The sequence below is a fragment of the Lynx rufus genome, unplaced genomic scaffold (assembly GCF_022079265.1).
Source record: "Lynx rufus isolate CCGP_SWC_20201006 ecotype Redwood Valley unplaced genomic scaffold, mLynRuf1.p SCAF_4, whole genome shotgun sequence".
In the NCBI taxonomy this organism is placed as follows: domain Eukaryota; kingdom Metazoa; phylum Chordata; class Mammalia; order Carnivora; family Felidae; genus Lynx; species Lynx rufus.
In genome coordinates, this window is record NW_025814856.1 from 91,356,811 (window position 1) to 91,373,712 (window position 16,902).

A 16,902-nucleotide genomic window follows, 5' to 3' on the forward strand; every position below is an offset into this window, starting at 1 on the left:
ATTTGAGATGTAGAAGAAAGAGAACAGAAACCTAGGAAGCTGGAGCAGGTAGAAAGTAGTCAGAATTTCAATGAAGTTCAAGTCAAATGAGGACTACAGTGGGGTTAGTGGATTTGAAAACTTAGCAGATCAGTAGTAGCTTTTTCCAGAGCCGCCTTTTTTTTTTTTTTTCTTAGAGCAGTGAAGGCAGAATCTTGATTGCAGCGGGCTGAGAGTATCTAGAATAAAGGAAGGACAGGAATGTGATGGCAGAAATGCAGAAATGGTGAAAGAGTCACTTGGGTGTTTTGTTTCATCCCCAAATGGAAAGAAAAGAGTGAATAAAAAGGGCTGGTCTATAAATGTAGCTGAAGGAGAAAGGATACAGATTCAATCCAAGTTACTGCCCTACCATTGACTGACCAGAGTCAATGACCAAGTAGGTGAAGTACTGAACTTGGCATTAGGAAAACCAGAGTCTAAACATCACCTCCATTCCAGGTACACTTTGACTGGTCACTTCACTGTTTTAGTCCTCAGTACCCATTTCTGGGAGATGGAACCGCTAAGATCTGCGTCACCGTGTGTTGTAAGGGCTGGGTGAGAATCCCTGTGGGGAGAGTGCCTGGTGTAGTGGTGCAGTATGTGTTTACTAACTGGTAATTTGAGTCATGATCCCGTCAAAGGTCTGATTGGGGACCCTCAATGTAATCACTGATGTTTTGTTTACCATTTTTGTTCATATAATTTTTATCTCTTTAGGAATTTGGTAACAGGCTCTGTTAGTCTGTTCCTCCCTTATTTGAAGGACAGGCCAAAGATCCAGTTTGGAAATGAGAGAGGAGGACTAGCGGGCAACATTGGCTTCATCCATTGATATCTCCCGGAGGTACAGAAGCAGGATTCATGAAGATGTTGACAAGACTCCAAGTTCTCATGTTAGCTTTGTTTTCAAAGGGATTTTTACTCTCTTCAGGGGACCATAACTTTCTGAGGAGGGAAATTAAAATAGAAGGTGACCTTGTTTTAGGGGGTCTGTTTCCTATTAATGAAAAAGGCACTGGAACTGAGGAATGTGGGCGAATCAATGAGGACCGAGGGATCCAACGCCTGGAAGCCATGTTGTTTGCTATTGATGAAATCAACAAAGACAATTACTTGCTACCAGGAGTGAAGTTGGGTGTGCACATTTTGGATACATGCTCAAGGGATACCTATGCATTAGAGCAATCACTGGAATTTGTCAGGGCATCTTTGACTAAAGTGGATGAAGCTGAGTATATGTGTCCTGATGGATCCTATGCCATCCAAGAGAATATCCCACTGCTCATTGCAGGGGTCATCGGCGGCTCATACAGCAGTGTTTCCATACAGGTAAGATTGGCCAGCACTATTGTTAAAATGCTATGTCTCTTTGGTTTCATGTCCTGGGGAAACAAAAAGAAAATATCCTGATAATTGCCTTCATGGATAATATTAAAATATAATCGATTATTTCAGTGGGTATTTGGTAATACAGGCTTGCAGACGTAACATTTCTCTAGTGATGAAAACTGTTTAGAAGTGTCTCCGGTAGCTACTGTGGCATAACAAACTATCCCAAAATTCAGTGACTTAAAACAAGATTTATTATTATAATTTATAATAATTATAAATTGATCTGAATCTAAATTGATCTGAAGATCAGCTGGAGTGAGCTGATCGAGGTGGGGTTCAGCTGTGGGTGGCTCTATTCCTGGTTGTTCCTTATCCTCCACCTGGAATTGCTGGGCTAGCTCAGACGTGTTCTTCTCAGAGCAACGGCAGAGGTGCAAGGAAATGCAAAGTTAACTACACGGGCCCCTTCCAAGTTTCTGCTTTATCATTCCTTCTAACATCCTGTTAACCAAAGCAACTGACAGGGCTCAGCCCAGAGTTGAGGAGCAGAGAAATATACCCTGCCCACAGTACAAGTGCTATGAAATTACATCACAAAGGATGTGGGTATAAGGTGACACGATTATTTGAAGCCACCCATACAATCAACCATCAGAAGAAATAGCATCTAAACTCTGGGGTTTTTTTACACTAATTTTTACTAAAGCATCATTTTGTTCAGAGACTAATCGTCAACAGTTTCTCATGGTGCAAATCTGAAAATGTATGCAGAAAAGCCAGTGAATTACTACCATGGCGGTGGGGGGAGGGGAGGGGAGAAACAATTCAGCCTGTGACTTAAATTAAGATAAAAAGTTGACAACTGGATCTTATAATTATGTTAGAAAAAGAAGGAACACATTATTCAAACTCTAGCAATTTTTACTCACACGGTCACAGAATTTTAGAGATGGAAAAGAGCTGAGAAATTACTAACTCAACCTTCTCATTTTCCCAAGTCCCAGAAAGACTGGTTTCATGAAAACTCCTATTGGTAGGCAGCTCAAGAACTAGAACTCAAATCTTATGTACTTTTGTGCTCTTTCAACTGTTCCATATGGTTTCTATATGTTAGCTGCCATTCAATCTTTTTTTTTTTTTTTTGGTGAGAGGCACGAAGGTCACAATAATAAAAGTCCATGGCATGAAGGTCACAATAATAAAAGTCCGTGATTCCAAGAGTCATGTTCTTTGCCTCTTACCAAATTACTATAATCAAAGCCCCAAGCACTAACGGAAGTCAGATTACATTCATGTTATCTTTAGATGTCACAAACCACTTAAGTCGGCTCTATTTGCATTGGAATAACCTTATTTCTATCTCCTAGATTCCTGGCATTTAAAATTCTATGTACAATTCTGTGCTGCTCTAAATGAGCTACTTCAAATTTCTTTCCTTCTTCAGAACACACCCTCATATTATGAGTAATTAGGATAATTGGTTTTTCATAAACACCCTTTGGCTTCATTAGGTGGATAGAAAATATTGCACATCTCAAAGCATATTATGTTAATTTTGCCACTATCTCTATACTTGGGTCAGGAGAGACGGGATTTGCTATTTGAGAAGAGAGAATTAAAAATATGTATCTGTCATCTTTCAATAATAATCTCACCAGATGGGTGCCAATCATTTTATAAATATTTATATTATACCTGATATTACCACTGGTAAGAGAATATATATATGCTTTTCTGACCTTAGTTTCTTCAGTGCAATAAATTACACTCTACACCAGATGTGTAAATACCTGTTTAGCCAAAGTAATTAAACTATGCCAGGCAAATAGATTTTTTAAACTAATTTTACTCTTTTACTACCTATGTACCTTCAAAAGGCGGGGGGAGGGGACAAATTGTTTTATTAAAAAAAAAAAAAATCTGGGCTACTAAAATCCTGTATGAGTTCATAAGGGAAGAAGCCACTTCTTAATCATCAAAGGACCTAGCTTATTATTTCATTCATGTGGTCAAAATTAACATAAAGTCACAAATGCTGATATGCTTTCTGTTTCCACAGCACAAATAAAGAATCCAAAAGTATCATGCTATAATGAAGGATGTCAATTTTGACCACCAGAAAGATGGGGTTATGATTCCAACTCCACATTTTTTAGCTTATGTGTAAAATAAGCAAAATAGGGGCCCCTGGGTGGCTCAGTGAAGCTTCTCACTTCAGCTCAGGTCATGATTTCGTGGTTTGTGAGTTCAAGCCCCAAGGTGGGCTTTGTGCTGACAGCTCAGAGCCTGGAGCCTGCTTCTCTCTCTGCCTCCCTCTCTCTCTGCCCCTACCCTCCCTCTCTCTCCAAAATAAACGTTAAAAGTAAATAAATAAAATAAGCAAATAGCATCTACCTTGATAAGTTGTTGAGAGGATAAATTGATAGCATCTGTGGAAAATGCCTCACCAAAACACTACGATATTCAATAAATGGTAACTATTAGGTCCCCACAATGATGGGAAAAGTCAGTAGAAGAGCCACATCCAAAACCAACTCCATGGCCTTGCCAGTGGCCAAACAGTCTCATGAGGCCATTGTTGGTGCCCCATATGCTTCATCAACAAGTCAATCTGTGTATATCCCTTGTGTGTGTTCTGTACTAGGACAAGGGTTAGAAAGACCACTAAAGTAAGAAAGAACACAGCCTTCACCTCAAGGAACTCACACTCTGGCTTCAGGTACAATATTCCTATGAAATAACAGTAACTACAATTCCCAATATGTTCATATAGCTCACAAGGTCAGAAGCAACATTTAGAAAGGTTTTGAGAAAGATGGATAGCATGAAAGTTGCACTGGAGGAAGGCTAAGTGGGCCACAGTGTGAAGGAGACACTGGATCTGAAGAGGCCAATTAGAATATTGTGGCAGATATCCGTGGGCCAGAGGACGAAGGCCTTGACACAGTAAGGGAGTGAGCTGGAGAGGAAGTGCAGAGATGGCCTCATCCCTTCCTCCATAGCCCCCTGGGGTCCTGACTGCTCAGGCTCTCATTAGACCACACACTGGTCCTGGCCAAAGTAAACTAGGGGGTGGAGTGATTTGTCTATACACTGAATTTCAGACAGCTTCCAAGGAACACTTCCCCACAGGGTCTTGCTTTCAGCTAGGCATCATGAACAAAGAGAGGTCTTAGGGAGACCCCTTAGGGAGCTCAGAGAATTCTTACCTATAGAGCTAAGAATTAAGGTGTGTTAGGGGCACCTGGGTGGCTCAGTTGTTTAAGTGTCTGACTCTTGATTCCAGCTCGGGCCATGATTTCACAGTTTGTGAGATCGAGCCCCCATCCAGCTCTGCCCTGACAACATAGAGCATGCTTGGGATTCTCTCTCTTCCTCCCTCTCTGCTGCTCCCCAACTTGCATTCTCTCTCTCTCTCAAAATAAATGAGTAAATTTTAAAAAAAGAAAGAAAGAAGAAGAATTAAAGTGTGTTATCCGTTTGAAATAAATCTTTTAGTAAGAATTTTAAGACATAGTCAAAGGCAATCCAAAGCAATAAATTTCTAATCCTGAATTTAGAGCACTCTTGTATATTAATGAAGAAAACATTTTAAGAGAGTGGATTTTTCAGGGTACCTCTCACACTTGCCTACTACTCCTGGACTGATTCTTCTCATAAACCCCGGTGTCTGATAACCGTAGTAACAGCATGTAGCCGGTAGCCACAAAGATTCATTTACGTCAGGCAACACTGTAATCCATTTTTAACTACTTTTGACTTCCTGAATATTTAATGGAAAGTATCTTTGCTTGAACTGAGCAGAGGGGAAAAAAGAGGGTGAAGCCAGAGAAGAAATGTACTAACACAAATCCACCACCCAATTTGAAAACTTCCTATCATCTAATTGTAACGCCCAGTCCCAAACCAAAGAGTTTTTTGTTACAAAATTGCCTGTTGAGAGAGAGGATTTTAGAGAATGATAATAATCCCCCTACGTGAGCCTGGATTGCTTTCTTGGTGGGATTGCTTGAGGAGATGCTTTCTCTCCCGCTTCCTCTTCTTTCATTATCTTCTCACTAACTGAAAAGAACTCTCTGGAAGTCAGCAAAGGAGATACCTCCTGCTGTGTTAGCTCATACAATAGGCATTGTTTGCAGAGGGTGAAAACTGCATGAAAGAGGAAATTCTTAATGATTTACTGAGTTAAACTGTATCACCATGGATGAAGACCTTAATAATTATTTTCCCAACACTCTTATTAAGTAGCGCAAACCACTCTGTGGTTGTCCCTTTTATCTTTATAACAGTATTGATTTCTTAACTGGATAATCAATGAAAGCTAGCACCAAAATCCTTCTTTATTAGCAAATATACATGGGATCTATTGACCTCCTCTGGTGATTCTCTTTAAGACGATTCTGCTCTTCCCCATAAGCTTGCAATCTTCCCACTTCAAGGGAAAATAGTATTTATTCAAGAAGAGTATCGGGTTGGTTGCCTTTAGCTGGGCCATTGTCTACAGGGTACTTATTTTGAAGCATTGTTCATGCTTGTGCTTTTTTAAACAGACTACAATGAGAGCTCCTCAGCTGTCCATTCAAACATGTCCCTTGAATTGTTCCAAAAACGTTCCTCTCTCTTTTTCAGAGGATGTGTCATTTTTTTCAGTCTTTCTTGCCGACCTGGAGCACATTTTAACTGAAATGACAGGTATTAGTTGACCCGGTTGTTGTGTCCCTGAGTGTTAAAGTGACCTCAGCAACAAATGGGGGCCTGGGTTAGATGGCATCTAAAAGATGAGCTCATAGAAAGGGCAGAAGATAGCCTTGAAAGGATCTCACTACCTCTCTCTCATGCCCAGGATAGTCAGACCCTTTTACAGGCAATATCCATATCTCAGGACCTTTCTAGCCCTGGGAGACAGTCATTGCGACATTAGTATCATGACGCGGATTTGGAATGCCATGCATTGCTTCCATCATGTCTCTGATCAGAGTAACTCCTTAAACTAAATCCCTTGCAGTAGGTTTCACGGAGTTTCTCTAGATGGGGCAAGGGGAACGGCACATCAAGACACCACTCTCTTATTCCTCCACCAATTCCACGGCGCAAAAGCGGTCCGCCACTGGCCAGTTTGAATTAAGCATTGCCCTCCCTCCCAATGATTCATTTCTTTTTTAAATTCAAATGCTTTAGGAAGAGTCACACACGAATTCCTCGTCTTATTATAACAGCATTAGAAAAATAATCGAAGGACTTGGAGATACAAAAGCCTTCGTGCAGTTAACTATGTCCAAGTCTCAGACAGACTGCCGGATGGAAAATTTTATACTTTTTCTGTGGATCAATAAGGTGAACCTAGAGGAGAGTTTCTCAGCCTTGGCAGTATTGGGCTGGTGCTGCCCTTGTGCTTGGGAGGTTTATTTAGCAGCATCACCGGCCTCCACCCGCTAGACTCGATGCCGGCAGCACCTGAAGTTGTGACATCCAAAAATGTTCCCATGCTTTGCCAAATCACAGAGCTATGGCCCTTCCCAACCGGCAATCACTGATCTAGAACAAGGCGCATTTAGGGCCGACATAAGGGAGATGTCCTAGAAATGAAACAGCAGGGGGTGTGAGGAAGTGAGTCCTCTGTCACTGGGGTTATTCAAGCAAAACTGGTCCATTTTTGAAAGTGAAGCAGCATGTTCATGTTGGTATTTGAACTATATGGCATTTAAGGGCACTTCTCGCGTAACCAAAATTCTCTACTATTGCGATACAAGGGATTACCACAGAAGTAGTATCTCAAATATGAAGCAAATAAATAATTGGCTCTTCTCTGTCAGGCTCACTTTGGAGAAGCCCAGCCAATTGTTATTTCACTTGATTATGGTATTATTTTTATGAGTTTGGTGAACCCGGCATCTCAATTACCTACATATTACAACCAGGGCTCTCACGAAAATCATTTTTCATCAGAAAATAAGCATCTATTAAGCATTTATATTTTAGGAACATCAAGAATACTATTGTGTAGGGTCTGGGTAACATGAAGCAGACAGAATATAAAATAAAATTTAAAAATAGACCTCTTAGCGGGCTCCTGGGTGGCTCAGTCGGTTAGGCATCTGACTTCAGCTCAGGTCATGATCTCACGGTCTGTGGGTTCAAGCCCTGTGTCGGGCTTTGTGCTGACAGCTCAGAGCCTGGAGCCTGCTTCGGATTCTGTGTCTCCCTCTCTCTCTGCCCCTCCCTGCCTCATGTCTGTCTCTGCCTTGGAAAAATGAATAAACCTTAAATTTTTTTTAAAAAAATAGACCTCTTAGGAGTCCCTGAGGCCTGTATAAGCAAAGGAGGAGGTATCAAACCCATATATAAAACAGGCGTAAGAATAGGACCTGAGTATCAATTGACAGCATAAGCCCTAGGAGACCAGAGAGCATGACAGAATGAGCAGAAGGCAGTGGAGATAAACAGGAAAAAGACATTTAGATCAGTGTAAACATCAAGCCTGCCTCTGAAGTCTCCCTGGAAAGTTGCTTTCTCAGAGTCTCCCAGAGAGGATCTGCACATTCTTTCATGAAAGAGAGAACACAGTGTTTCTTCCACCTGGGATGTAATGTTCTTCAGCTGTCTGTAGGCCTTCCCAAACCCCACCTACCTTCAGTTCTCACTTCCAACCCTACCCTTCTTGAGAAACGCTTCCCAAGCTCCCACAACGTAAACACACATCACCACTACTATCTTATTAAATACCATTGTTTATTTGCAGATCTAGTTTTCCACCAACCAATAAGTCACTTGAGTTTAGGAAATGCATCCTTTTGCCTGTGTACCGAGGGCACCAAGGATAATGCCTCTACCAGGTAAACAAATCTCGGACTCGGAGGGTCACAGCCACGACCCACCTATTCCAGATTAGTCTAGGTGTTCATAAGTTTCAAATAAGCATTTTCTTACAATGGAAAACTGGGTTTGATGCAAAAGGACGATGATGTAGCAAAGCGACAAAAGTTTCCCCCCATCCTACCCTCCTCTACTGCCTGCACATGGGCCACAAAAGATACCTTGATTTCAGTATCAAAAGATACCACAAAGATACACAAATGGGTTCTACTTCGTTTGCGCTTAGAGTTGTCCAGAGACAACTAACCAAGTTCACAGAGCTGGGCACCCATGGCCATTCCAGATGAGGAGAGGGCTCTGTTCTTAGTCCACACAGAGTCATCAGAGGGCCAAGTATTGTCACAGCCTATGCTCATAGCTAATGCAGAAGAGAAGGAAACATCATCCTGACCTCAACAAAAGCAGAGTGACAGCATTAGAAATCCATTTACTAATCCATCTTTAGTGTGTCAATCACCAGAAAAGATGATAGTTGTATTTAGTAAGTTTAATATTGCAGATACAATGATCATGGCACAGATATGCTACAACTATACATTTTTAGCAAGGCTTTCCTAAAATTTTACTTTCAGCTCGGTGATTTAAAACTCTGCATGCAGACAGGGTTCATTTAAGCCTTCATTGCCTCTTTCCTCATGTCTAAGTTGGAGATATTAATGGTACTCTCTTCCTGGTAATTATAGGAATTAAATGAGACAATACATTTAAAAAGAGCAAAAATAGTGTTTCACACATAATGAACACTTAACATTTTAGATTTTAGTAGATATTATTATTGATATTATTAGTTTTTAAGTTTATTTATTTATTTTGAGAGAGACAGGGACAGCGTGAGTAGGGGAGGGACAAAGAGAGAGGGAGAGAGAGAATCCCAAGCAGGCTCCAGGCTGTTGGTGCAGAGCCTGACGTGGGGCTCAAACCCATAAACTATACGATTGCGACCTGAGCTGAAGTCAGACACTTAACTGACTGAGCCACCCAGGCACCTCTGGTATTATTATTATATCATTATTATATGTTAGTTTTTTTTTTTTTTTTAACTTTTAACAACTGCAGTCCAAGAGAAACAGTTCTTGGAGGCATTGGGGGTCATTCAAGGTGAAGTCTCTACTACTTTGCAAATAGTGGAAACATTAGGATCCTGAGAGCTTGCCTCCCACACTGCTATCCTGATCATCCCCTCACAGAGCCAAAGCTTCAGGAAACTCCAACTCAAAAGTTATCTCAAATAGAATCTTTTTATTTATTTCCTTTCCAGACTTTTCATTCTAAAGCAATTTCACAAAGCTGATTGTTTTGAAACCTCCCCTCATTGTTCCTGCTTCCCCTCCTCAAAAAAAAAAAAAAAAAAAAAAAAAAGGCAACACTGTTCAAGGACTTTATCACCGGGAGGGAGGCAACAGCAATTTTAAAATGCTTTTGTTAACATTGTTTCATTGTAGAAATCTCTCACCAGAGGTAATTATCTAAGATGCGCTGGTTGGTTGGTTTTGTTTTTTGTTTTTGTTTTTTTTTCCTTTGTTTTGGGGTTAATTTATTCCTTAATTAATTCCCCTTCTGTCGTGTTTATTTGGAAACTACTCTTGTGAAAAACAAGAGGTTACCATCAGGACCACTGTCCAATGGGCAAGAGAATGGCCCATGGCTAAGAACCAGCTTTTTTTTGCCATCACATGTCTTTGACGGAGGTCATAGGATGAAATGCAAGGAATACAGACATTCCTGACATATCAGCAAGTGTTTTATACTGTGAAATAGATGAATAGGTAAGCTAATTGAATTAGGACTCCTGACACCTTTAGCTAAACCTAAGATGTGATTTTGCTTTAACAACACAAAGTTCTCTTTTCAAATTACCATTAAACATGTGCCTTTTAAATGGATCAATACATAAGGCTCAGGATTTCAATACGGAAGGAGCCAACACTTGGCAGTTTATGATAATGAAAGTTCATTGATTTAATGTAGTAGAAGTGCTTTTACTGGTCTATGAAAAATGCAGTTGAAAACTTACAGAGTGTTTTTCTAATTAATGGGCTTTGGAAATTTAAGAATAGTGTTCCAGAAACACTTGGAGTTAAATTCTAAGCAAACGTTGATACTCCAGGCAGTATATCAGTGGGACTTTGGACACTTAAATTGTGGTGTTGCTATTTCTGACATCACCACCTGGTATGTTATGGAAATCCCTCTGTTACTAGTGACAAACCCTTGATTCTTGCCAGCTCTGACTTTACCTTCCAATAGAGGGAACTGCAACACAGGGGAGAATACGGTAGAAGCAAACACTTTCAAAAACTATATTCCAGATTTAGACCGGATTTCCTTGCCAAGTGGTCAGAATGGCAAAGCATCTTGAAACATTTGCCATCACTTAATAGGGCTGAATTTGTAGGGCATGCATCCCAGGGACCCATTGGTTTCTCCCAGGCACTGTGCCTCCGGTTTGGGGAGCTGCCATCAGGTTCACAGTGAGGCCTCGTAGGACACAAACCAGGCAATTGAGCTTCCCCAATGTGGAAAACAGATGTGATTGAACACATCATCTACAATTTGTTCAGAATTTTTCCATTGAAAGTACCTTTCCGTAGAAGTAAAAACCATACGTATGTCGTAAGCACATCTCACCTATGCTTACACAGTAGTTTTAAGGAATATCACTGGGAACCAGATTTAAAGAAGTCCAACAGCCCACACAAGTTAGTGCCATCCAGCAAATTTCAACTGTTACCAATGGCCACTGAACGGACTCTCAGTGTTCATTTCCACGTTAAAGAAAGGCTGTAGCAGGGATTTAAAAGTTCTTTACCCTTTCTATTCTGTCCAACGACCAGTATTATTTATGACCTGCTTCTTTCCAAGAAGGATTGAAGGTGGCCTGTAAGGACACGAACAGGATAACAAAGAAGACACAAGTATTTGAGTACTACCAACCAAATAAAAGAGGTTTTTTTTAAGTTTGTTTGTTTGTTTGTTTGTTTATGAGAAAGAGAGAGAGAGCAGGAGCAGGGGAGAAGCTGAGAAAGAGAAAGAGAATCCCCGGGAGGGTCCGGTACAGAGCTCAATGCAGGGCTCCATTGCATGAGATCATGACCTCAGCCAAAATCAAGAGTCGGGTGCTCCACCGACTGAGCCACCCAGGGCCCCTCCTAATAAAACAGTTTTAGGTGGGCTGAGATTTTCCATTAAACCTCCAATCTTGATATTTCTAGTATGAACTTATTCATCATTACTGGGGTTACATGAACTCACAGCCTAAGTCAGGATGAGTGTTTTGTTAATCTTATTACCTTTCCCTGACTCTATCTTTTCAAGTTGGATGCCTTATAGTACAGCGTTTTTGTATTTATTTTTCTTCTTTTTTATGAGAGAGAGAGAGAGAGAGAGAGAGAGAGAGAGAACATGAGTGGGGGAGGGGCAGAGAAGAGAGAGAGAGAAAGAGAGAGAGAGAGAATCTTAAGCAGGCTCCATGCTGAGTATGCCTTGATCCCACGAATCACAAGATCATGACCTGAGCCAAAATCAAGAGCCAGACACACTCAACCGACTGAGCCACCCAGGCACCCCCACTATAGCCTTTTTTTTTTAAACACAATTTTAAAAGTCGCGTCATTCCCTTAATTACAAATTTTAATGGTTTTATTTTGTAAACAAATCCAAAAATGTTTAGCACACGCTAAAATCCAAAATGTTTAGCACAGCATATAAAACACTTAGCAGTGTAGCTACAGTCCCTCTGTTCTTTGCCTTCTACTAAATATTGCAAGACACTTGGTGCCCTGATAATACTAAACTATCGGATACTATTGAAACAAAGACCCTTCTCTGTCTATGTATTCTTACATCCTTCTCTCTTTCTCTGGTGACGTTTCACTGATCCTTCAAGATCAAGCCTACAAGTTTCCTCTCCAGGAGGGCCTGCCATGACTCACCTGAGTGTTATTAGTTGCTCGTTCACCTGTGTTTCTGTATAAGTTTGTATACACGTACCTCAAAATTTTAAACCTTGGCTATGTTTTTTCTTCCTTGCACCAGACTATAATTTCATGGAAGGCAGTGGGGGTACCTTACTCATGACAGAAAAATCTAAAGTTTAGAAGAGTGCCTTATACCATTGGCACTGATCAAAGTCCGCTGAATGAATGACTGCTGGGTGAGATGTTACCATCATCTCTATCACTTTCTGAGCCTTTGCTAAGTGCCAGCCCCTGAGTTCAATACTTCACTTGTGTTGTCATTTCATCCTCGCATAACTTCTCAAGCAAGGGACTACTATTATTTCCTTCCTACAGACGAGATAACTGAATCTTAAAGGAGTTAAAACAATTCGCCTAAGGTCACACAACTGGCGAGGGAAGGAGCGGGGCTTCCAAATGTTGGCCTCTTTGATTCTGCTCCAGCGCAATGAACCACTACACTATTTGCTTTTCTTCCTGACACCTCTGTTGAAGAAGTGAACAGCCAAAGGGGAAACCGTGAATAACACAGTTCTATTTGCTACAAATAATGTGGTATGTGACCTTCTGCCCTAAATTATTGCCCCAGGACCTCAGGAGGAAATAGTAACCTTTTTTTTGTTCAACCGGGCCTTAGCCCTCATCTGCCCCCAGGCATAGCAACAACTTTTGGCCTTTGGTTAACAGCTAACAAGGAAAGAAATGCCTCTCTCATTGGTAAGACTATATTTGTCATGTTGTCGTTAGGCAAGTCACTTCAGGGGTCACAGAAAACATGGTTTAATGCAACTTGTGGCTCTGTTAAATCCTCGAACAGGCATTGTCGAAAATCAATCCCCGAGGTACGAAAAGACCTGCTTCTAACGGATCTGTCGGTGTCAAGTCCCCCTGGGAGCCATGCTTTTGCAGGTGTTACTGGCAAACACGAACACACTCTGGACGAGATCCGACATAGACCTCTTGATCCCGTTGTTAGTGACTGGAACCCAAATGAATTCGGTTCCATGATTTCTCTCGAAAATTAATTCATGGAGAAAAGGGGGAGCAAAAGTCAGACGCCAACCGATTCAGTCGGCAAAATACCTTCTGGCTCTTCTTCTAAGCACGTGCTGAGTCAGGATGGAAACAAAGTTATTCCTCCAATAGTGCCTGTTAGGAAGGGAGCAAGACAGAGCAGCATTGTCACCATGAGAAACCCGACCTGTCTTACAATACTGGTCCCCCAAAAAAACGTGATTCGAGGAGTCCTATGTGGTTTGCATATCATTTCAGTTTTGAGAGCACCCAAATGGGTAACCTTTCTATTCATAAATCCATTTGCCACGAATGGAGAAAATGAAAGTATATTATTGTCCAGGTTGTAAGCCACAGGCGTTGAGTGCAGCGATTTCGGGAGAGGTTGAGATAGAAATCAGGGTAACTTCAAGGCATTTTTGTAAGTTTTCGCCACACATAAAGAATCCTTTGTCTGGACTGCCCCTACAAAATCATCAGGACTGAGTCAGGCTGTTGAACGGGAAAGGCAGTATGAACCTTTGACTAGTGTTCGGGGGGCCACGGCATGCAAGAGTTAGTGACTTTTGCAGATTATACTGAGTAAACTGGCATTTGCTACACTCTATTATGTGATTTCCTAAATCCAGATTAATCTCTGGCCTTCAGTCATGGGCTGTAGTCAACTGTTTTCATGCAAAATGTTCCCAGATGTGCTGCAGGTAGGACAGTCCAAAAAAAAAAAAAAATGACTAATCCTTTCCACAGTAACAATATGATTGGCATCCTTTATGGGCAGATAACTCATGTGATGTGAACAGCTTGGATTCCTCAGGCGGTTTCTAAACTATATACCACCTCCAGTTGCAGTTTAAAATACAAACCAATCCGGGATTTTGTACAGCTGACAGTGCAACTTGGTCATTCGGAAGAGCAGGGTCGGTGAGGTCTCTTACCATCACCACTTTCACAACCTGCTTCGTGTACTCACGTGGGTTATGAGGTAGCAGATGGTTCAAAGTGCAGCCCTCAGTGTTTCTCTTCCAGACTTATATATAATCGCTTAATTAAAAGGACGGAGCCAAGCATTCAGGACTGCACGTGTGATAAAACAGCTGAAGTTGTTGGCTTAATCTTAGAAAACAGCCCCAAAGAGATAGATGAACGGCCAAGAATGCAAAGGCAAACCCATGGTGGCTATTATTGAATCTCCTGATTCCCAGGACAGCCACAACGAGTTATTTTTCAAATGCATATACTTCAGCCGTATAGACAGTGTTTCTCTCGGAAAGTAAACATTTGATGCCTCTCACCATCTGGAACTTTTGTAGGTAAGTACAGGTCCACACAAAAATGAGTTATCGGTGTTCCCTTTAATGTATTAGCACAGTCTCCGAAGCCAATGACACTGTAAGTTCTGAAAGGCATCCTTGTGAAGGGACAATCTCTTGAGTGGGAAATCTATTTCCACTAGACTCTAAACTTGCACACGCCTTTCTGTCTTCTGTTGAGAAAAATATGTGGCACGGTGCCACCACAGAAGGCACAAAGCTCATGTTTGAAATGGGTACGTCACAGACATCCTGAACGGGAAGAGGGACCGCAGGATTGATGTGGAGCCTCGCAGGCGACAGAAATTTCCAATCCATATTCCCTTTTCACATCGAAGAACAGACTACCTGAGCTCTTTTTCACAGTTCATACTCTTTCGCTCTCATGATGAGGACATCACTGAAATGAAGCATGACACCCAGAGTACTAAAAAGAAGAGTCCCCCTGACTAGCTAAAAAATGTTGAGAGAAGTAAAACTTTCAGAAACATCGGTCTTTAACTCAAAATACTCAACGGCACATAAGGATGGTTTTGATGCCGACAGTAGCATCACTCCACAATCAGCTATTGACTATCAGAAAGGTAAAGTTTTAGACATTCCCAAGAAAGAATAAGTGAGCAACTGATGACAGTTCTGAGTGTTTGGCTGCTTAATGTGTCTTGTATATGATGCATTTGTCTCCAGAAAAAAAAAACAACTTCTCTTACCAGCAGATCCTAATATCAGTTCATTTGGTGAAGCCTGCCTTAGATATACATTTATATGACCCCCTACTTTAGGTATATGTTGTTTGAGAATTGAGGTTTCAGGGCTAAGGCCCTTTGTTTTTCTCAGAATGAAAGACAGTTTTATACCCTAAAGGGACTTGGTCTGATGACCAGATCCAGTTGATATAATATTGACTTCCTTTTATAGACTCCCAGTTGGTGACACAGAAATAATGTGAAGAAATCGGTTTTAATCATACGAAATACTCTGCTTCAGATTCCTAAACGTCTAAGCCAATTCCATGTCTTATGTGTCATCTCATTTTAGTGCAAAATTGAATGTAATTAGTGAAGGATCCATATTGCACAGCAAATTGTTTATCAATAGTGTTTGAGATTATCTTTACACTGCCTGTTGGTGGCCAGTTATTTTCTTCCCACAGAAATCTATCCTTGTAATAGGAAAGATTACATGGGAGAGTAGCAAACTACCAACTCATTCAGCAATTCATTCATTTAACAAACATTATGGAGCATCTCTATACTCTGCAAGGCATTGAGGAAACAGAAATTAACAATACAAAGCCCCTGTCCTTACGAGTTCTCATACCAGTAGAGGAATTAGGGAACAGAAATCACTATATACTTTGATTAGTGCTATGAAGAAAATATGTACAAGAAAAAGAGTCTCAGCTTGACATGAGGTATCAAGAAAGAAGGGACCTTTGAATGGATTAGCTGAGCTGACAAGTGGTGGAGGTTATCTTAAGCAGAAGGAACGCCATGTGCAAAGGCATGTAGATTTGAGAACATCGTATGTAGTGAACGTGAAGCATAGACACGGAACATAATAAATAGGGGGAAACCACACAGAACTGAGCTCATCTGGAGGGGGAAGAATGGGAGAACGATGGCAGATGTTCAACAACAGGTAACACTGGCCTGATGGACAGCTATTGCAGATGAAGCCCATGCTAAATAACCCCTTGCAACTACAAAAATGAGGAAAATACAAGAAATCTTAATTTTAGATCATGTCATTTGCTAAATAATAGTAACCTGGCCAAGTCCAGCATCCTAAATGTTTCTCCTCAAGCCAACTGAGTCAATATATTAGTGACTTGCTGGGTTACAATGAAAACACGGCAATAGCTAGTCCTACCTAAATTCAAACCACCCAGAAAATGGACACCCCAAGGTGTCTGACCACTGAACATAAAACTGTAATACATGCTACATAGGAGAAGGGGTTCGATTAAACCTGCATGCAGTCTCTCCAGGCCTAGGAGATAACAGGCTGTGCCATAAGGTCATTGTGTTTCTCGCACAAATCATGAAGTCAAACGTGATCATGATATTTATAGCTTGAAGCTTTCGACCTCACAGTTAAAATTTCCCAGTGGATTCTCAGACAACTGCTGTTATCTCTGAAGATGGCCAGTCAGAAAGCAAATGCTTATGGAACCACTGCTAAATACAGACTGAAAAATGAAAACAAAAAGTAATATATAAATATATATATATATATATATATATATATATATATATATATTATTTGATAACACACACTCTGATAACAAGGAATGATGACTCATGGTCCTCAAATCAAGGAGTTAAGGCCTTCAGAAATTTAAAAGAAGACAAGCATGTTATAACTTGAAATATACCAGTGCTATCGCATAG

At 40.9% G+C, this 16,902-nt stretch overlaps 1 protein-coding gene across 2 annotated transcripts in view; it reads left to right on the forward strand.

Moving 5' to 3' along the window:
- The first annotated feature begins 885 nt into the window (after positions 1-885).
- GRM3 (glutamate metabotropic receptor 3) overlaps positions 886-16,902 on the forward strand; it is a 97,524-nt gene continuing 81,507 nt past the window's right edge. For both annotated transcript variants that reach the window (XM_047097606.1, XM_047097605.1), the window contains exon 1: positions 886-1,353. In XM_047097606.1, coding sequence (XP_046953562.1) covers positions 886-1,353 — 468 coding nt within the window. The remainder of the gene's footprint in view (positions 1,354-16,902) is intronic.